This window comes from Lactuca serriola, chromosome 7, assembly GCF_051521515.1.
Source record: "Lactuca serriola cultivar US96UC23 chromosome 7, Lser_US96UC23_V15, whole genome shotgun sequence".
Taxonomy (NCBI): domain Eukaryota; kingdom Viridiplantae; phylum Streptophyta; class Magnoliopsida; order Asterales; family Asteraceae; genus Lactuca; species Lactuca serriola.
The window spans coordinates 4,180,971-4,203,974 of NC_136414.1; the positions used below are offsets into that span (position 1 = coordinate 4,180,971).

Genomic DNA, 23,004 nt, shown 5'->3' on the forward strand with positions numbered 1-23,004 from the left:
AACTTTAAGTGGGGAATAGGCTTGGGAAGGGTAGATCTACAGTTTGGAGTTCATGCATGACTCGGAAGTCCTCTGCATGTAAGTGGATCTTATTGGACTCGGCGAGTCCTTCGAGTGGACTCGTCGAGTCCTTCGAGTGGACTCGTCGAGTCCTTCGAGTGGACTCGTCGAGTAGCTTGAAGATGAGGAGGAACTCGACGAGTGGGATGAACAGCTCGTCGAGTCGGATGAAGATAGGCATGAACTCGGCGAGTTGGATGAAGAGTGTCGTGTGCTCGGCGAGTCTGTTCTTAGACTCGGCGAGTCAGGTCGCGTGGTCCCAAACCCTTCGAGTTAAGTCTCGAGTCAGCGAGTCGAGCCAGGACTCAGTAAGTTGGACAGGACAGGAATCGGGAATCAGTAGACTCGGCGAGTCAGGGGCTGACTCGGCGAGTAGAGTCGCGAGTGGAAGGACTTTGGACTTATGAACTCGGCGAGTCAGTAGGGTGACTCGACGAGTAGGGTTGACCTGGAAGGTTGACTTTGACCAGGGTTGACTTGGTTGACCTTTGAAGGTCAGTTAGACTAAGTGTTATGTTGATATTGGTAGCTCGGGGAGCTAGCGGAGCAGCAGTTCGGAGTCAGTGGTCAGGTAGCGGTCAAAGGGGTTAGCAGCAACAGTTCAGCAGTATCAGGTGAGTTTCCCCTTTGTATGAATGGATCTACGGCCACAATGCCGGCCCATGTATTTATGAGTAGAAGACCCGGGGGTTAGCCCTAGGCACAGTATGCTAGTATGATATTCGGATGAGGTCCAATGATAGAGGGCGGGTGCCCAAGGAGCGGTTTATGTGATAGTTTATACTTGTTGTCTGTGTGATACTTGTATGTGCCTGGTAGGGAGGTGAGTGTGGGCGAGGTCCCGTATCTCACCAATAGCAGAGTGTGGATGGTGTTCCACATCTCAGTAGCAGCAGAGCAGGGGCGAGGCCCAAGTCAGGAAAGGAGTGAGGGTGGGTTGGGCCCGTATCTCACTATCAGCAGGAGTATGGACGAGGTTCCATGACTCATCAGTAGCAGGACACGGGCGGGGCCCAAAGATAGGCGAGGCCTTAGAGCAAGAGTTGTTAGTATATGTTTAGTTTATGTAATGTTATGTGATATGTTTATGTGCTATTATATGTTTGTAGGGCGAGGCCAAAGTGAAACAGATCTGTATCCGAGCGGGGCTCGAAGCCAAGCGGGGCCTGGAGCGGCGGGGCCGTTGTAGCGGGCGAGGCCTAGGATAGCAGGCGTGACCCAGTATGTGAAGTATATGGTTTTGCATGGTATGTGGTAAGGTGGGGAACTCACTAAGCTTCGTGCTTACGGTTTTCAGTTTTGTTTTCAGGTACTGCCGGTAGCGGAGGGAGGAGCTCGGGGTGATCGCATGGCACACACCATAGATTAGTCAGCCTGGGAATGTTTACTCTAATAATAAACATGTGTTTTGAAAACTTATACTCAGATTATGTTTTGGAATGATGTCTTTTGGTTAAAGTAATGTTTTATTAAAAAGAAATTTTTGGTCTTGAATTTTGGGATGTTATATACCGGCTACAGAAGAAGACAATTACTATGATTGATGAAGCATTTCTTTGTGTCTATCTTTCTCTACAATCTATTTCCTCTTCACCGTTACTTCACCAGTAAACACCATTTCCACAATGACGTGACACTTTTGACTTCCCTTCTTACGCACGAGGTTTAGCCCAACGACACCAAATGTTTTTGGGTGCTCATCAAATAACGTAAGGATTTCAAAATAAACCTTGAAAATTGTGAAATTACATCCCATCTGTCAAACAATGATATTTCCATTGACATTTTCCGTTGAATACTAATAATTACATCTTTAACCCTTTTAATATAGTTTACTTTCATTTTCTATCATTTTATAGTTTTTTTTTTTTGAAAAATTACTTTTATTCTTTTTTTTAAACGGCCTTTGTTATATATATATATATATATATATATATATATATATATATATATATATATATATATATATATATATATATAGAGGTTGTGAACATAGGTTTTAAATAGTAAAAATCAAAGAGTTGGTAGTAACGTCAAACATCAATCATTTCGTCAAAAAGCTCAAACATCAAACCTATATACTTGATCGTGACGCGTTCACACGCGACGCACGTCCATAGAACGTAATACAACATCGAGGGAAAAATAATGTGTGACGAACGTTCATAGAATGTCATTTAAATGGGTTATTTATTTATTTATTTATTTTTTGTTAAAAACATTCAATTTTTTTAAAACACATCAATGCTCAGATATAATGTTTTTTTTTTGTTTTAAAATATATTTTATAAAATTTCCGTGTAGTGATTATTTTGTAGAGAATTAAATTTTAAGAACTTTTGTTTTTTTTTTTAAGAAAAAAAAAAAGTTATGGCCGAAAAAACTAAATGGATGGAAAAAAACTCACAATCCAATAAGAGTTGGACATTTGTCATGCTAGGGTGGGGACATGTGTCATCGTCTGGAGAGGCCACATAGGCCGAATTTTCTTTTTATTTTTTTGTTTTAACCTTTTTGTTTTTGTCACTTATACCTTTCAGATAATTAAATTTTCCCGAAAATTATCAAAATCTCGCAATTAATTACTAAAAATTCATATTATAGATTTTGACGATAAATAAAAATCAAATCTTAGTCATTTATTTTTTCATTCTTAAGGCCAAAAATTATTTTTGCGGTTTCTACCATTTTTGCCTTATTGGCTTATTAAGGTAATTAACTTTTCGGTATGTTCACATCTGAGTAACTATCTTTTTTTTGTATATATTTTGTAACACCCAAAGTTTTGAAGGCCAAGAAAGGAAAGGAAAACCCTAATTTCAAGGGGAGACTCGGCGAGTCCAAGGAGGAACTCGACGAGTCCGAGCGGGATCCGGGTCGAGGAGTAAGTGACCGACTCAGCAAGTCGGCCAAGGAGACTCGGCGAGTCTGGTCTGTGCGAGGAAAACCCTAATTCCGGGAGTTGTATCCTATATAAAGGGTGTTATGTCCCTCCCTCAGCCTCCATATCATCTTAGAGAACCTGTAAACCCTAGATTTCGTGTGAGCTTCCATCATTTGGGAGAAATAGCTTTGGAGGAAGGAAAGTTTGGAAAGGAACTTGAAGATCAAGAAGGTTGCTTCAAAGGAGAGGTGTATATCCGAGATCTACTTCAGTTTGTGTTCATCTTGGAGGTATTAAGCTGCCATTTTCCCTTCTTTGCATCTAGATCTATTTTTTGTTATGAGATTTGGGGTTTTATGGTTGATTGAGACCCAATTCGAGTTAGGGGCTTAGTTATGTTGTTGCCACTTCAGATCTAGTGTTGGGATGGTCCAATATGTCATAAAGCATCAGGAGATGAGTAGTTGGTGAAGCCCTTTCGTCCTTAAACCAAACCCTAGTATGTTTTGAGCCTAGATCTCTTTAGTTATACGTAAATTTTGTAACTTTACGTGGGGATTGAGCTTTGGAAGTATGGATCTACGGTTTGGAGTCCTCTGCATGACTCAAAAGTCCTCTGCATGTTTGGAGATCTGAATGGACTCGACGAGTCCTTTGAGTGGACTCGGCGAGTAGCATGAAGATTTGGAGAAACTCGACGAGTGGGAGGAACAGCTCGGCGAGTCAGATGATGTTGGGCAGGAACTCAGCGAGTTGGATGAACAACTCGGCGAGTCTGTTGAAGGTTGTCCTGGACTCGGTGAGTATGTTCTTGGACTCGGCGAGTCAGGTCGCAAAACCCCAAACCCTTTGAGTTGAGACTCGAATCAGTGAGTCGAATGGAGACTCGGTGAGTTGGACAGGTCAGGACTCGGTAATCGGTGGACTCGGCGAGTCATGGACTGACTCGGCGAGTCGAGTCGCGAATAAGAAGGATTCTTAACATATGAACTCGGCGAGTCAATAGGGTGACTCGGCGAGTAGGGTTGACCTAGGAGGTTGACTTTGACCATAATTGACTTGGTTGTCTTTCGGGGGTCAGTTAGACTCAGTGTTGCTTTGACATTGGTAGCTCGGGGAGCGAGTGGAGCAGGAGTTCAGAGAGTTGTCGGGCAGCAGCTAGTGGGTTCATCAGCCAGTTCAGCTAGTGCAGGTGAGTTTCCCTTTGTATGAATGGGTCTACGGCCACAATGCCGGCCCATGTAGTTATGAGTAGAAGACCCGGGGGTTAGCCCTAGGCACAGTATGCTAGTATGATATTCGGGACGAGGCCCAATGATAGAGGGCGGGTGCCCAAGGAATGGTTTGTTGTCTGTGTGATACTTGTATGTGCCTGGTAGGGAGGTGAGTGTGGGCGAGGTCCCGTATCTCACCAATAGCAGAGTGTGGATGGTGTTTCACATCTCAGTAGCAGCAGAGCAGGGGCGAGGCCCAAGTTAGGGAAGGAGTGAGGGTGGGCTGGGCACGTACATCACTATCAGCTGAAGTATGGATGGAGTTCCATGACTCATCAGTAGCAGGACAAGGGCGGGGCCCAGAGATAGGCGAGGCCTTAGGACATGATCTGTTAGTATGTGTTTAGATTATGTGATGTGATGTGATATGCTTACGTGCTATTATATGTTAGTAGGGCGAGGCTTAAGTGAAACAGATCTGTATCCGAGCGGGGCTCGAAGCCAGGCGGAGCTGTTGTAGCGGGCGAGGCTCGAGGTATGGGGCGAGGCCCAGGATAGCGGGCATGGCCCAGTATGTGCAGTATGTGGTTATGCATGGTATGTGGTAGGGTGGGAACTCACTAAGCTTCGTGCTTACGGTTTCAGTTTTGGTTTCAGGTACTTCCGGTAGCGGAAGGAAGAGCTCGGGGTGATCGCATGGCACACACCATAGTTTAAGACAGCCTGAGAATGTTTGCTCTGATAACGAACATGTATTTTGGAAACTAATACTCTGTTTATATTTTAAAATGATGAATTTGCTTAAAGTAATGTTTTATTAAAATAAATTTTTAGTCTTGAATTTTGGGACGTTACAAGTTGGTATCAGAGCCTTGGTTTGAGGGATTCGGACATGCTCTCGAGCGTGTCTGAACTCAAACTGAGGGTTTGGTATAGAAGTTTTCAAAATGAAAAGACAGTTTTGTAAAAGAGAGTTTTGGGAAAAAACTGTTTTAGAAAAGCAAAAATAATTCAGAAAGGAAAGAACTTTGAAAAGAGAAAAAGGGTGTGGTGCATGCAATTAACCGAGCTCAAGTAAGTACCCCAAAATACCCATACAAGTTCATGTTATGATTATCAGTGGATAGAACAACATGCTAGATTAGGACTAAGGGTTTAGGGATGATGCCTTATGTGCCTATTATATATGTTTTGAGCTGCATGATAGGTGCTGATTAGACAGTAGTAGGATGGCTTGTTTAGGTTATGCCTGAGTTTATGAGTTTGTGTGGGTCTATGAGTTTGTGTTGCATGCTAGTTCAGTTTCTTGCTATGTGGATATGATTGCTTGAGTATGTTGTGGTTAGATTTTCCCTTGTCTGAATGTTGCTTGCTTTGTGCATTGTGGGATTCTGAGTGATGGAAGTTGGCCATTAGGTGGATACGACACGTCACATGTGATTAGTGTTGAATAATCTCAGAGTGTTGGATTTGGCCCTATTGCGCAGCTCTCGTTTGAGTCTAACCGTTGTAGGGACGAGTCTTTTACACGAAGGATTATCTGAGCCTCGTCACATGTGATGGTATCCAGGTGATGGCTAATTGGCATTGTGAGGAGGCCTTCAGTAGCTGAGGACTGGTTTTAGTTGAGTTAGAGGTCAGCCTAGGATGAGGTAGTGCTGGGAGCAAAAGTAGTAGAAAGGGACCTGGTGGAGTCAAGACAGTTCTTGAGGAAAGTACAGATAGATGTGGAAGGTAGTATGGGCCCGTACTACTGAAAGCAAAGGATCCGTACTCGATTCGGGAAAAGCCGAGACAAGACTGGGAACCTGGCAGTGCGTGCGTTTGGTCTCGCAACAATGATAAGTATTCTGATAGTGATTGTGTATATTTTCAACATGGTGACGTTGCGAGAGATACCAGTGGGCAGTTCAGGTGCCGGAAAAGGACAATGATAAGTATTACGCGTTTGGTCCCCGTCTTATCTAAAAAGACTATTTTTCCCTTATTAATTTATTTTTTAATTAATTTTCTTATTTATGTATTTATTTTTTACATATTTAAGAAAATTAATAGACCCCATATATTTGTATCTCATCAGAGTTATTTTTTAATTAATTTATTTTTTTAACTTGGATGATCCCTATTGTTTAATTTTCTTACGAGTTTGGTCTCTGTCTTACCTAAAAAGACTACTGTGCAGTTATTAATTTTATTACGTCTTTATCATCCCTTCTTTTTTCGGTTCTTCAACTCCGTCGAATCAACACCACAACCCACTAAAGATGAAGAGGCAGTAGGTTATGGTGTTGGTTCGCCACAGTTGAAGTACCAAAAACAGAAGGATGGTGAAGACGTCGATGTTACTAAAGATGGAAAAGAAATAAAAGTTTGGGAGGATGAGAGATGAGATGGTGACAGGTAAGACCCAAATTAAAATTTTCAAATGTGGTTTCAGGTTTACGGTGAGGAGATACACATATGCGGGGTCTATTAATTGTTTTAAATATATAAAAAATAAATACATAAATAAGAAAATTAATTAAAAAATAAATTAATAAGGGCACAATAGTATTTTAAGGTAAGACAGAGTCCAAACGCGCAACAAAAATAAACAATATGGACCATCCGAATTAAATTTCTCAAATGTGGTTTGAGGTTTATGGTGAGGAGATACATATATTTGGGGTCTATTAGTTTTTTTTAAATATATAAAAAATAAATACATAAATAAGAAAATTAATTAAAAAATAAATTAATAAGGGCAAAATAGTATTTTTATGTAAGACAGGGATCAAACGCGTAACAAAAATAAACAGTAGGGACCATCCGATTTAAAAAAATAAGTTAGGTACCAAAAACACAAATCCCCCCAAACCATAGGGACCATTCGTGTAATTTACTTTTATTTTTCGTTTTTTTCAAATTTGGGTAACTATTTTTTTTGTATACATCTAGGTAACGAATTTGTTAAAAACGTTCACATCTAGGATTTAACCTGCTATAGCAGGTCATAATGGTCATATGTGAACACTTCCAACAAGTTTGTTACCTAAATGTGTACAAAAAAAAGATAGTTACCCAGATGTAAACATACCGAAAAGTGAATTACCTTAATAAGTCATTTTCCCACCATTTTTTGAGTTCTTACTTGATTATATATATATATATATATATATATATATATATATATATATATATATATATATATATATATATATATATATATGTATGTATGTATATAAAGGCTTATATTATTCTATTTTAACTAATTATTGTGTGGCTATCGTATGCTTTGAGAATTATTAATAGAATAAGTTGTTTAACAATGTAAATACGTTCAACTTTACAAAAATATCGTCATTTTCATGGATTATCGTTAATTATTATTTATTTTTGTTTTCACACGTCGTTTTTCACTCATTTTTTATTCTGACCGAATACAACCCAATAAAACATTCTGACATAAATAAGAATAATAATAATAAGTGTATAATAATCTTATAGGCGATTTAATTAATAAGAATGTGTGTTAATGACAATAGTTATGTAAGAATCAACATATTTATATTATCAAACAATATATTTTATTTATCATTCTCATAGTATATGATATCCGTAGAATAATTAGTTAGAATACTTGAACCTCTCTCTCTTTTTACGTGTAAAAAATAAAGGATACCAAAAAAAAACGTTAAGTTAGCATAAAAGACATTATCACATTAACAAGAACTTGGAGTTAAACTAAATAAAAGGTATACTTTTTAAACTTTGATAAAATTGAAAGGTACTAATTAAAAATAAGAATAATGATATTTTTTGAAATGTATATATTTAGTCCTTATTTTTTTTTTTTAAAATAAACTCTTATACTTTATTAATATGTACACATTAGGTCTTTTTCACCGGATTCTACAGGTTTTACTGATGTGGAAGAGTTTATTTTACAAAAAAAAAGAATAAGGACTAAATGTGTACGTTTCAAAAAATATCTTACCCTATCAAGTCATTTTCCCTTTCTTTTATTTTGTTGAAATGAAATACCTAGGTGGCATCACATATCTACAACGAGATTTTTCCAACTTTTATTCATTATGAAAAAGAGGGAGAACCCCGATCCCTGGCGATTCCTTTGTGTGTTCTTACACATCACTGGTAGCAAGGAGGAATGGTGGCAAAAACAACAAGGTCGAAGGGGGAGGCAGGAGGAAGTAGAGACGGTAGTTGGCGACGAGGAGCTGCTCTGGTAGCCCCTCGTCGATTCTTTCTTCTTTTCTGACAACATATCTCAAAGATGGAGACAAAGAGAGACAGATCGGAGAAACATAACAGGTAAAAGGTGTTTGGCTGTTGTTGTTCGATCGGAAAGAAGAGAGACGAGAAAGAGAAGGGTCGCCACCCTTTTCTTGTTGCTGGAGGATCACCCACCTTCGGTGACTAAGCTAATTAATTGCTATTTAGTGCCACTTGTGCTTTCACATCAGCAAAACCTGTAGAATCTGGTGAAAACGATTTAATGTGTACATATTAATAATGTATAAGAGTTTATTTTACAAAAAAAAAGAATAAGAATTAAATGTATACAATTCAAAAAATATTTTACCCTATCAAGTTATTTTCCTTAAAAGAAAATTCGTATATAGCCGGTATACCGGGTATAGCCGGTCATAAGGATTGCATTATTACAAAAAATAAAATATAAATGTTTATTTTATAAAAAAAAAAATAAGGACCAAATATATAAATTTCAAAAATTATCTTATCCTGTTAACTCATTTTCCTTTGAAAATAAAATTAAGAGTAAATTGCAAAAATGGTCCCTGTGGTATGCAAAATTTTGGGGTTTTAGTCCAAACCACGAGTTTTTTGGAACCATAGTCCTTTTGGAGTGGTTTCTATGTGGTTTTGGTCCCTGGACTTAACTCCCGTTAAGTTGGAACTGTTAATCCCCCTCACGTGCCTCACACGTGAGGGTAATTTCGTCATTTCATGTCAGGGACCACTTTTGCATAAACGGTTTTTTGGATTAATTGACATTTACCCCTCATTTACTTTCCCCAACACTCGTCAACTCCCCAACTCCCTCCTTCTTGCTTCTGCTCCATTGAACCTGCAAAAAACCCTCGTTGCTTATCTAAACAAGATAATCGACACTACACATATAAGGGCATACGTTTAATAGGAAATGGTGTTCGTAATGTGGCATATCAGACCAAAACACGAAGTTGTTGATGTATCAACTGTATATGGTAAGCTGCTCTGTTTTCTTTAACTTTTATACTTTGCATTTTCTTATTGATTTAGAACAAAAAAATGCAAAATTTTAACCTTGTTAATATGTATAATTTTGATTTTTAGTTGGTGCACCCACATGGTTTAGTATTAAGCTTCATCACGGTGGGAAATTTACTAAATTACCTGATATAAAGTACATTGGAGGTGAAGTGCGTTATGTTGATTATGTGGACATTGATGAGTTTTCTGTGCATGAACTTGATGCCATAATGCTTGACCTAGGTTACCCAGACCCACGGAATTCTGAATTCACTGATGAATCCCCAGTTATATACTACCATTTTAGGATACCCAATGGTGACTTTCAATTTGGTCTTAGAGCTTTAGGGAATGATCAGGATGTGATCAACCTTTCTAAATATATTGCACATAACAAGCTGATTGAGGTGTACACAGAGCATGGAAAGACAAATTTATTGACTTACTTCATGTCACCAAATGCAAAGGGTAAAGTTTTCATTGAGGAATTACCAGAAAATGATGATCAAGGGGCTGAAGTTGAGGGTCAAGTTCATGCAGATTCTTCAATGAAAAATGTGAACCATGGTAATGGTGAGCCTATTGGTGAGTTCATGTCTCTGATTCTTTTTGGGAGTAAGAATGATAGTTTCTCACCAGAGTATAGAAGGGGTAGGGTTGGGAATTCCAAAATAGGTGAAAGTTCTTGTAGCAATAGGCTTAATTTAGATTATATTGATGAGGTTGTTCACATTTCAAAGGAAAAGAATGATGATCTGGATGGTTCAACTAATGTTCAGGAGGCAACAACTTGTGTTCATATTGATGAGATGGATGGTGTTAGGGAGGCTGCAAATGTTGTTCAAGAGGCATCAACTTTTGATGAAGAAGGCTACAACACCCCCTGTTAATAATGCTGATGAACAATTGAATGAGTTATTTGATAACCTTATGGAAAATTTGATTGGGAGTGATGATGATAATGCAGAGTATAAAGGGGGTGGAGAATCTGAAGAGGGTAATCAAGAGTATGAAGAGGATGATGAATCTCAAGAAAGTGATCCAAATTTTGAAGAGTATGATGAATCTGAAAATAGTGATCCAGAGTATGAAGAAGATGAGAGACAAATAGAAGATGAAGATCATATGGATGACATAATGGATGTTGACAACAATATACAGGATGTGGATGTGGACATGGGAGATTTCACTCTCAATGTTGAAAGTGATGTGGAAGGTGGGCATGAACCTGAAGATATGGAAGTGATTAACAATGAGGAATTTGAATCTTTGGATGAAGGATCCGACCAAGACAGAGAGAGAAGAGCTCTTATCAAGAATTTGAGAAAAGAAAAAAGGTGCAGTCTTGGGGTAGTACATAAACAATTTTTTTCAGTTGGAGATAAATTTAATAGTAAAAAAGAATTAAAGGAGGCAATTGATTTGCATGCACTAGAATCAAGAAGGAATCTTTTCTTTAAAAAAAATGACAATGTAAGGCTTAGGGCACAGTGTAGAGGTGTTGTACCTGTCACCAATAAAGGCCAAGTGGGTAGTCAAGCTACCACTTCAAAAAGAAAGGGTAAAGAATTAAAGACACAAAAAGTAACATGTGGTTGGTACATTCATGCATCTAGGTCAAATCCTGAATCCGACTGGTTTATAAGGACCTTAAACCAAACTCACACATGTTTGCAAACAAGGAAACTCAGGGCTTGTACTGCTTCTTTAATCAGCAAGAAAATCTTTGATCAAGTTGAGGCGAATCCAGATATACCTTTGAGAGCCATACAAGATCACTTTCAAAAGACCTACCAAGTGGGTGTTAGTATGGACAAGGTGTTCAGGGCAAAGGATAAGGCAAGAAAGCATATAACTGGTGACTACACAAAGCAGTATGAACTGTTGAGGGACTATGTTCTCGAACTTCAAGCCACCAACCCAGACACCACAGTGAAAATAGATGTATGTTCTGAGCCTAACCCTGATTCCCCAACTAGGCAGTTTAGAAGAATTTATGTGTGCTTGGGTCCACTGAAAAAAGGGTTCAAGGCATGCCTTAGGGACTTATTAGGTTTTGATGGTGCCTTCATGAAAGGACCATTCCCTGGGCAAGTCCTTTCAGCAGTTGGTCTTGATCCCAATAATGGAATTTACCCATTAGCATATGGGATTGTTGAGTCTGAAAACACAGAAAGCTGGAAATGGTTTTTAGATAACCTTGGGGATGACTTGGACCTTGGAAGAAACTCAAATTTTACTTTCATAAGTGACAGGCAAAAGGTAAAGTTGGAAGTAGTTTTTATACATTTGGTCATTTAAAGTGTGGTTGTAAGTTAATTCTAATGATTGACAATTAATTTTTGCAGGGTTTACATACTGCAGTTGAGCAAATTTTTCCCAATGCTGAGCATAGATATTGTATCAGACATATTCATGACAATATGAGGAAAAGATGGAGGCAAACAGAGTACAGGGACCACTTATGGAGGTGTGCATCAGCTACCACCATTCCTGAGTTTGAACATTTGATGAAGGAGTTTAGTCAGTATGATAAGGAGGCATGTGAATGGTTGAAGCAAATTCCTCCTAAACATTAGGCAAGGAGTCATTTTTCAGGTAAATCTACATATTCCAATTTGATCCTTATGTCTTTCACTTAGTGAACTGTTTTACTTGTATGTGAATTGTATTAAATGTTTTTTAATGGTAATTTACACACAGGAAGAGCAGTTTCTGATGTGTTGATATCAAACATGTGTGAAGTGTTTAATGGGAAGATAGAGAAAGGAAGGGATAAACCTGTCATTGGATGTTTAGAATTCATAAGGGAGTATCTAATGAAGAGGATATGCAATGTCATGAAGGAAATGAAAAAGGCTAAAGGTCCACTAACACCCACAGCAACAGACATCCTAACTGCAAGAAAAACAGTTGCTTCACAATACATTGCTAGGTGGAATGGGGGAGACAAGTATCAAGTCACAGGAGCTTTGCAGGATCAACATGTGGTTGATGTTAGGAACAAAACATGCACTTGCAGAAAATGGGAATTAATTGGAATTCCATGCAGACATGCAATTGCAACTCTGAATGAGATGAGTAAAGACCCAGAGGCTGACCTTGACATTTACAAATGGGTTCACAAGGTGTATTTTCTAGAGACATGGAAAAAGGCTTATTCTTTTAAGGTGGAGCCAATTAAGGGTAGATCCATGTGGCCCAAAAGTGAATGTCCCACAAAGCTAATCCCTCCTCCACATCGCACTCAGGTGGGAAGGCCTAAGAAAAAGAGAAGACAAAGTGAGGGTGAAAGGTTAAGCAAAAAGCAGAAGGCAAGTCAAGGTGATGGAGTGAATGCTGCACAAGAAGGAGGTTCCCAAAAACCAACAAATGATGGAGTGCAGAAGCTATCAAGGAAGCATATCAGTGTTACTTGTAGCAAATGCAAGAACAAGGGACACAACTCTAGGACCTGTAAAGGGCAAGGTGGGAATCAATCCAAGAAGTAATGTGTCATGCATGCATGGAGTTTTTTGTGATTTTGGTTGGTTATGAAAATTTGGTTGTTATATTTACAATATTTTGTTGAAAATTTTTGGTTGGTTGTTATGAAAACTTGGTTGTTATCTTAGGTATGGTAATGTGTCCCTTTTGGTAATGTTTAGAATCTTTGGTTGTTATGTTTAGAAACTTTGGTTGTTATATTACAAATCTTAATGAAATATGCATTTTGGTTATGTACAATTGGTTCTAAATATATATATTTTGGTAACACATTCATACCATTTCTATTCATATGTTAATTCTTATACATTCATACCATTTTGGTAAAACATTCATTACACTTGCATCATAAAATTGTACATATATCATTATCATCATAAGTCACTACAAACTTGATCACATAAAATTACAAAAAAATGACCAAAACACCCTTCAGAGTATACCCCTACACAAACCAAATATAAAAGAATACAATCACAAAGAAAAACCAACTTCCAAACATGTACATTTTCAGCTTCAAATTATCATCCTTCAATGCTCTGACATTTGCCACCAAAATGTTGTTCTTGCATATCAGTCCATTGCATTGATCTTGTAGCATGTTCATACCTCTAACCAACTCATTGCACCGTTCCTGCACTGAATTCAAATTTCTTAGCAGACCAGGTATGATGGCTTTAGACCTAGCACACATTGGGGGATTAAGCCACCCAATAAACCCACAAACGGAATCATTCATAGGGCATGCAAAAAATCTCCTTCCTGGATTCAGAGGGGTCCAAGACGTTTTCACCACAACAACTTTTCCACAAAAACATAACACCATTTTTGTTGTAGCAGAGCTCAAGAAGAAGAAGGGTAGAAGAAAAGAGACGTTGGGGAAGAAAATCGCAGGAAGTGGGGGTATTTAAAAGGAATTAATCCAAAAAACCGTTTATGCAAAAATGGTCCCTGACATGAAATGATGAAATTACCCTCACGTGTGAGGCACGTGAGGGGGCTTAACAGTTCCAACTTAACGGGAGTTAAGTCCATGGACCAAAACCACATAGAAACCACTCCAAAAGGACTATGGTTCCACAAAACTTGTGGTTTGGACTAAAACCCCAAAATTTTGCATACCACAAGGACCATTTTTGCAATTTACTCTAAAATTAAAATCATGATAATATAATATTTTATCGTTGATTGACGGTGAATTGAAATTATGGTTCGTACATTTAAAATAACCCATGTTTCTTCGTACACAACTTGCTCAAATGTACATGGTACATAGTGCCTTGGTATTTTCGCAAGGCATTGAACCTTGTAAAGAGTGGAATATGACTTGTACGTAATGAATTAGAACATGTGCACCATGCAGCAGGACTTGTACATTGAAAATTCTCGGCTGAACGTCCTGGCGCTTCTTCTATTCGTCTTCCCGCTCACATAATTTCATCAGTTTCATTTCAATTAAACCCGTCACACATACATATATAATCAACCCAGTGCAGATTCTAAGGTTAGGGTTTTGGAGAGTGATGACCGGGTCCTGCAATGATGCATCACAGCCATTCGCCAAGACGATCTGTTCAATCTGCTACGAAGATCTCAAACCCATTGTTGAAGACCTTCAAGCAATTTCAATTTGCGGTCATGTCTTCCATGAACTCTGGTTAGTATCTAATTATTACTCGCTGATCCTTTTTCTGTACATAATCTGTGATATCAATTGAAATCGGGATTGAGGAATTCGTAAAACCCTAGTATCTATCTGATGAATTTCAGTGTCTTTCCACATCTTACTTTTAGTGTTTGGTGTAAACTTAATGTGAACTTTATCTCCATTTTATGTTATTCGAATATATACTTATTTCACTCGAGTCTTTTTAGCGCCTTTGTGTTCTTGACCTAGAGGCGTGATTGTCTCTAATCCGTGAATCCAATAGTTTTGCGCATTATATTGATATAAATGTGTTTGTGATGGTGGCAAATGTAGCATACAACAATGGTTTGAGTACTGTTCAAAAGGGAAGAAGAAATGTCCCATATGCAAGCAAACATGTTCAGCATCCAATGTGAGTCGGCTCTATTTCCAGTCAGTTGGTGACTCTAATGAGCCTAAACTCTCTCAAAATCTGCAAACTCAAAAAGAAGATCCAGAGGAACTAAAGATAGAATGCAGAAGACTGGAGGGGAAGGTTAAGGGACTCAATTCAGCTTTAGAAAGTCGAGAAAATGATCTTAGAAACATTAGTAATGAGGTAATTATTCATATTTTACTAGAATAATTCATTTCCACCTACTATGTTTGCTTGATTATTTTATGTTTTTTTTTGCATGTAGCTTTGTGTATGCAAGGAGCAGTTGGAGAAAGAAACATCTTTGAAAACTGAAGTTCTGGAACAAACGCGCACAGTCAGCCGCTTACTTAACTTAAAAACACAGGTAATTTTGTCTTGATTTTAGAGTGATTTGCTTTTCAACACTCTTACTTGGTTTTTTGTTGTCAATCAGTCATTCTCTTTTAGAAGCGCCAATTACTCCATGTATGCGAGATTTCTCATTCTTGCAAAGTGTTTCATTTGTAGTTTTGAAAAGTCAAGTGCTGTTTAGATTTAGCGTTAGAACCAAGAAAGAGCAATGTGCTTTCTTTAATTGGATTATTATAGCATCCTGCTTTTCTTTCTTTTTATTACAGCATTGTACTGTTTTTTTTGTTCTTATTGATGCGTTGAACCTTAAAGAATCTACCCAATTTTAGCATTGTAGTTTTAGCTTTTTCTTATTTGGACATCTTACTTTGAAAAATCCACGTAATTATATTAGTGAATTTTGATTTGAATTTGGATGACATTTCTATGATTGGTGGATTTTTCAAAGTAAAATGATGTAATAGGAAGAAATGAAAGTGGGATGCATTGACAAAAAAATCAATGAAAGAGCATTGCTATTTCTTGCATTTAATCCTTGTCTAAGGAGGATGTGTTTCTCACTTTTAAGCATGTGTCAGGAACTTAATAAATCAGATTTGGAGCGCATTAAATTGCAGGAGAGGAATATGGCTTTAGCCAAGGAACTTGCTGCATTAAAGCTGTAAGTGGAAGAAACAAACCTTCAGTTTTTAGTTTTGACTTTTTTTTTTTTTGGATTAATGATTATGGGACTTATGATGCAGGATGTCTGATTTGAACTTAAATGAAGAGGAAATTGTGAAGCTTGCTTCTTTGGGTACACATGCCAATAGTAAAGAGAATATAGATGTTTTAAAAAAGTCATTGGTTGTTCGCAACAAGTAAGTTAAATTACTATTTACCATTATAAGTAAATAAACAGAGTTATTAATTTCTAACATCCTGATTATCTTCATATCACTGTTAAATGTTGTCAAATTATTTTTAAGCATAAAATACATAATAATAAGTAATAGATTGTTTAAGCTAAAAGTTTATCTCATATCTGCTTTGCAGTTAAATACACAACATCAATTAAATTATGAGTAGGAAGGAGAATCTATCTCAATCTTATGCAGTATGATTACTACATTTTTATAGTTACTATAATATATTACAATGTTTGTCCATAGGATGTATAAGGATTTAATTGCAAAATGCAACACTTTGGGGAGAGATGAAGCGCGTGCACGTAAAAAGCTTGAAAAAGCCAAAGAGAAGCTAGAAAAGTTAAAGGCAATTCCATTCCAAAAATACCCTTTTCATTTCCCAATCATTCTGAATAATTAATCTAACTTTGTTTGGTTTTCAGACAAGAATCCAAGAAATGGAGACAAGCAGTGAAATCAAAGATAACGAACTCTTGAGATCTCTAAAAGCTTCAAAGAACACAAACAGTTGTCCAAATGTCTTAAATGCCCCTGAGCCATGTACACCACAAAGTACAATATATGCATCAGAGGCAGCCATTGATGATAGAAAAACAAAGAGGTTTAGATGCTCTGAGAATATTGATGAAAGAAATGATAAAAAAGATGGAGTTGGTGGGCCCACCCCTGAACCTGCACCTGAGATAAATTCTTACATTTTAATCGATGATGATGATGATGATGATGATGATGATGAGAAACTGAAAGATGATGATGTGGTGGCACAAGATAAATCCATGCCTGACATCACAAAAGAAACTCCTTTGCCTTTTCTTGATTCTCAACAAGGTAACTAATTATGCTGTTTGCTTGATGTGAAATTTTAGCTAAGCTGGGCTATATATTTCTTATTACTGAAGCCTGGTATGGGTAAAAAACAATTTTAAATAAAAAAGGAAAAATGGAAACGGGTCAAATGGGTTAATAGTTGCCCAGGACATATTGGTTGTTTATGAGCTCTTTAATGTTTTTATTAATAAAAACTAGATTATTGTTTTATTAATAGTTTTTCTAATCATATATAATGCTTTAGTTATGACTATCTTACATATATTGTCCTTGAGTTATGCAATTTTTTTTATATGTTTTGCTTCACATTCTAGCTCTAGGGTTTCATAATGTTTTGGTCCTGTCACCATGTAAAATGACGATCTTGTCCCTCTTTAACTGTTTTTTTTTACTAACTGTTATTATATTTTTAATGTATATATTATAAATGAAAAGTTATACAGGTTTCATTGCTTCACAGAAATCTCGATTCCTGGAGAAAGGGGTATAAATAAATAAATAATAGTTGTAAATAAAGGGCAAAATAGGCATTCTACATAGGATGGGGACCAAAATCGTCATGTAACCCAGAAATAGAGAGTAACTAAAAAAAGTTGGTTGGTAGAATTTTGTCTTGTTTGACTATTCATTTTGGCATATGTTATGTAGTTGGTTTTAATTTTTAAGAAGAGGTTGATTTGTTAATAATTTAACATCTTGTTTGTTGAATCTTGAAAAGGAGGAGGAGGAGGAGGAGGAGGAGAGTTTTGTTTCTCTGGTGGATTGTTGGGCCCAGATGGAAGTAAAAGACATCTTGGAAAATGGTGCAAAAAGGGTTTTAATAATAATAATAAAAATGCATCTTCAGCACCAATGCAAGCATCTGGCGATCTTATTGCTGTTGGATCTGATGGCAGAGGTGGAACAATCAAAGTTCTCAAGTCATCCTCAACCGTAATTACATTCCTACTCAAATCACTTTCATCTTTATAAAATAGTATACTTTATATTTTGGTTGAATTTAAGTTTATTCAACCACTTACAATTTCTTTTATTACCAACAGGATTCCAGGAAATCATCTGTTATTACTAAAAATGGAAAGCTGGGGGCCAAAACAACTAGTTTGCAGTCTCGTGGGATCCACCACTTCTTCAGTAAAGCAGCTCAATAGTTAGTATACCGCTCTCTGTATTTTATGTAGATTTTGCTCTAAAAGAGGCATTTTTTGCTCTTGTGTTGGGGGATTTGGAAATATATTTCTTTTTCTTTTTTCTTTTTTAAATGGCATATGTTGTTTGTACATGCTGTTATGTCTAATCTAACATGCATACTGTATTATGTTTTTTTTTTTTACCTATAATAGCGGAATACTTACATTTCTCTATTGATAATAGATAGCTTCTTTATTTTCTTACCTATAATAGCAATGTACTTGCATTTTGCTACCAGAATATACATTGTATTTTGTGTGGTATAACTCAAAAGTGTTTGCTATAAGCCTACAACAAATAAAGAAATGTAAGTCTGTTGCTATTGTGAGTAAATAAATGTAACTCTCTTTTTATGTCTAAAGAAAGTGTAAGTATGTTTCTATAATGAGTTGCATATTGCTCTTTCTTATTGGTATAAAGAATAAAAAGTAAAGTATGTTGCCGATATTGGTAAAACAGTAAATAATTTTTTTTTGCAAATTACATCCAAATGGTCTTCTTTAAAGGTTATTCATTATTAAAATGCGACTGCCACTATTTGTTAATCTCAATGCTCTTGGAGCAAGTAAAAAATGTCGATATAAATATAAAATATAAATAGCAGGAATAACATGTAAAAAATGAGCAAAAACCCAAACTACTTAAAACCCTAATTACCGTTTTTTCAAAAAAATATTGGTTGTTTAATGATGATTACAATGGTTTAAAATGGCAACCGTTTTAATAATTATAAGCTTGTCAGTAGTTTGTTGTTTGAATAGCATGTTAATATCTCTTCTCTTTTCTCTAAACAAGTACTCTCTATATGCCACATCATCCTCTAATCTAAAATTACGCCACATGTCATTAATTTAATAGATGTTTGACTTTTTTAGTATTTATTATATTTTTTAAAATTTAAAATATTAACGAACTCATAAATCCAGAAATGTTAATTCTAATTCAAACATTCAAATAAATTCATAATCCGATTCTTTTGGTTACAATATTAGTTGCCTTTTAAATATTCAAACTCAAATCTTATTCTAGTTTTAAAATGTTATTTTATGTTGTCTACCAAATCAAATAAGTTTTAAATCTTTCAGGATTTCAATTAATCCCAAAAAATCAAGATTATATTACTCTACATACCTTGTTTATACGCGGTTCTCCATTTAAATCCTTGTTGCTATCACACGGTTTTGTCCTTTGATCTAATTGACAAAAAAATCTTTTGCTTTCACGTCTTCATTCTCCATGACTTCTGCAAGAGAGACAACATACTAAATCAGGTTAGTCCATCTTCAATCACCACTAATAATCATCTGTTTGTAAGAAAAGTTAATACCAATGTACTTTTACTATGTACTTTTGTGTGATTTTTTGCCTAATAATTAATAGGGTATTGAAAACACACACACACACACCTACAATTAAATATTGAACACCCCACATATATAAGTGTATACACATCCATAGTAGTAAATTGACCATTATACCCTTGATATGGAAAGCTTTCAATTTTTTGTACATTCAAACTGATATGTACTGTTTTCTATAAGCAAATTTCAATAAAAGCATTCAACTTTGCAAAAAAAAAAAATCATTAATAGCATCGTACTTTGAAAAAATGAATTTTTCGGATTCTTTTTAGATAATCTGGAAAAGTTTCATATTTTTGTACACTAGAGTTCATTAATCAGACATTTTTATGTAAACAATTCCGTTAACAGAAAGTACATTGTCATTTTATTTCACACATAGGTCATTAATAGCATTGTACTTTTAAAAAATAATGTTTTTGGATTATTTATAGATGATATGGAAATTTTTTAATGAATTGTACATTCCAACTGATTTGTAGGACAAGAGTAGAGAATGATTGAAATTATTGATTTTAGATATGAATGGTTATTTGACCAATAAAACAAAGAAGTGTTTTAAAATTTATGTTAAAAGACTTTTCTTATTTTATTTATCAAATTAATTTAGCTTTACTTACAATCAAAAACACATTGCTTTTTATTTTGTTCACAATTAATATTATTTTTTGTCTGTATAATAAATTTTTTGAACATACCAACCGTAGTTTCTATGAGTTATAACCCATTAAATAAATACTTGAGATCATAGTTTTTTTTGGGCACAATTTAACCTTGTATACCTTTTTAGTTCTCTTTTGTTTGATTTTTTTTTGATAATATGTAAGACACATGAGGCCTTTTGTGTTCATAAAAAGTTTTAAGTGAACTTTGTAACTATGAAGCTGTTAGAAGATGGCTATGGGCCTATCTATGGCTACTCCGACTAAAAATTTAAAATGAGCATTCTAACCAAACAGTTTTAAATAGGCCTTTTTTTTACATTTTTATATTATGAGGTCTATTCAAATTATCAATTGCATTATCCATCCTTTAAGTGTCCAAGTGACACCTAAAAGTTTTGATATAATCTCAACTCAATCTAAATAATGATTTTTTTTGGGGCTATATTCATGAGGACGATGAAGGAGAGACAAAGTAGGCAATGTTTAATTTTTCGGGCCCATGTATATATATATTTTTAAAAATAAAAAACTTATAATAGCGATAACAACCATTTTTTTTTTCTGACTCGTCTAGGGCATTTGAGGATATTTAAACCGTTAGGTCCGACCCCGGCTATATTACATATGCCATCATCACAATGACATGATAAAATAATATGTTAGTTTGGCTCGTTTAAACATATGTTTTTAAAAAAAATTATGTGGTGTTATATATTTAAAATTAGGTGATTGAGTGTTTGATGAATTCTTACTATCAAGACTAACTAATAAAATCGTCAAAAAAAAAAAAAACAAACTATAATAGTAGAACAAGTTATATACAACAAATAAAACATGTGATTATTCTGCCTTAAGAATCACATTTGTTATAAAACCTTTTTTTTTTATTTTTTTTATTTATTTTTTATTTTTTTTATCTATTTCAAGATTAAATTATTTTCAAGTAATTACTTTTCTATCAAACACTACAAAACTAATTTTTATGATCTTAATTCAAATGATAATGTAACACTCCAAAAATCAAAGAAATTTAAAATTTTCAAAATCAACCATTAATCAACATTATTTACAAAAAGAGTCATTGTTTCAAAAACATTATTTCAAAATCATAGTTGTCCCAAGACCCAGTGACATAAAACAGGAAGTTGTGTACGATCACGTATTCGCTTTCCCAACGATCCTCTGAAGTACCTGAAACCATAAATTAAAACTGTAAGTAAAGGCTTAGTGAGTTTTCCCAAAGTACCAACACACATATACATATAACAACATATACTTGGTCCATAACTTAAAAGACTGGATTACCCCTAAGCCCACAATATGAGTCTGGCATGCCAATCGGGCCCTCAACTCATATATGGATTGCTCCAGAGCCCACAACATAAGTTTGGCTTGCCCTCGGGGATCATAACTTATGTCTGGATTGCTCTCAAGCCCACATCATAAGTCTGGCTTGCCCTCGGGGCCCACAACTTATGTATGGATTGCTCCTGGGTTTGTTGGCTACCATCAAAAGAAGTAAAACCTCAACCCAACATAATATGTCGACATATGAAACAAATAAACATACACATAGAACCAAAAAATACAGATAATCATACAGATTTACTAATTAGCTACAATCTAACATAATACTATCTTAACCAAGATAAATAACCTAGTGGGTCGGCATTGGTGCCTTCCACCCATGGGTATAGTGAGGAAAACGCACCTCTCAGTATGAATGCAGTCTGAATAAATCCATGCTCCGACAACCGGCTCAACCCGGCTACTAAATATCAAAATATTTCCCATTCTAAATTAATAACATTTTCCCAAAATACCCTTGGTCAAAACTGGTTAAACTCAACAAGTCAACCGAGTCAACCCAGCCGAGTCAGCTCAGGCCTCTTATGCGGGGCGTACTCCAGATATACGAGAGGCGTACTCACGGTCCGAGGCATCAGGGCTCAATCTGCGTACGCGCAACGTACCATTTGGTATGCCCAGCGTATGCACACATTTTCTTCTTAACAACTTAAGTTGTGGTGTTATGGGAGGAGTCAATTGTGAAATGATTCCATGTTCCTTGAGATAGTCGTGGAACTCGATACTGAGATACTCACCACCTCTGTCAGATCTGAGCATCTTTATCTTCATTCCTAATTAATTCTCGACCTCATGCTTAAACTCTTTGAACTTTTCAAAGGTTTTCGATTTATGTTTTATTAAGTAGATATAACCATATCCGTTATAATCATCTGTAAATGTCACGTATTATCGATTAGCATCTCTTGTGGTGGATCTAAATGGGCTACACACATTCGTAAAGATTAGATCCAATAATCTTTCACCTCTTTCACATGTTCCAGTGAAAGACGATTTTGTCATCTTGCCCCATTCATATATGAACTCATCAGATTGATGAGTGGATTAAGGAGTAGGTACGTGAATACTCTCAAGCACCATTACGAGATCCCATCCTAGAGTCGCCGACCGAGAAGGCGATATCTGTATTGGTTCCACGGGTAGCCCGACATGCAGATAAGATACATCTTACATAGGAGGATCTTTGGTCATGGAGGAGGGATGTTGGATTGATGACTGATAGAGTTCGTGAGCTTGCACAGGGACGAGATATTGACGAGATGAGAGTCTTTCATGCCTATGGTCATATTGAGGAGGCTTATGATGAGATCCAGTCACAACAACTTGAGATAGGAGTGTTGGAACAAAGTTTAGAGGACTTAGAGCATAG

At 36.1% G+C, this 23,004-nt stretch overlaps 3 protein-coding genes across 4 annotated transcripts; all 3 read left to right on the top strand.

Moving 5' to 3' along the window:
* The first annotated feature begins 10,341 nt into the window (after positions 1-10,341).
* LOC145062004 (uncharacterized) lies at positions 10,342-12,943 on the top strand. The gene is made up of 3 exons (XM_079009615.1): positions 10,342-11,673; positions 11,760-12,009; positions 12,115-12,943. Exons 1-2 carry the CDS (start codon positions 10,342-10,344, stop codon positions 11,988-11,990), a joined length of 1,563 nt encoding a protein of 520 aa, XP_078865741.1. The 3' UTR covers positions 11,991-12,009; positions 12,115-12,943.
* On the top strand, positions 12,087-12,902 carry LOC145062005 (uncharacterized). Its single transcript, XM_079009616.1, has one exon. It carries the CDS (start codon positions 12,087-12,089, stop codon positions 12,900-12,902), a length of 816 nt encoding a protein of 271 aa, XP_078865742.1.
* Positions 12,944-14,174: 1,231 nt separating the features above from the next.
* Positions 14,175-18,312, top strand: LOC145063494 (RING/U-box superfamily protein). Of its 2 annotated transcripts, none has more exons than XM_079011086.1 (9): positions 14,175-14,554; positions 14,879-15,143; positions 15,226-15,327; positions 15,893-15,975; positions 16,058-16,174; positions 16,466-16,568; positions 16,645-17,050; positions 17,781-17,983; positions 18,094-18,312. In XM_079011086.1, the coding sequence occupies exons 1-9, from the start codon at positions 14,421-14,423 to the stop codon at positions 18,199-18,201; spliced, it is 1,521 nt and encodes a 506-aa protein (XP_078867212.1). In that variant the 5' UTR covers positions 14,175-14,420; the 3' UTR covers positions 18,202-18,312. The 2 variants fall into 2 exon arrangements, with proteins under 2 accessions (XP_078867212.1, XP_078867211.1); XM_079011085.1 differs by having other exon boundaries at positions 14,176-14,554; positions 17,769-17,983.
* The last annotated feature ends 4,692 nt before the right edge of the window (positions 18,313-23,004 follow it).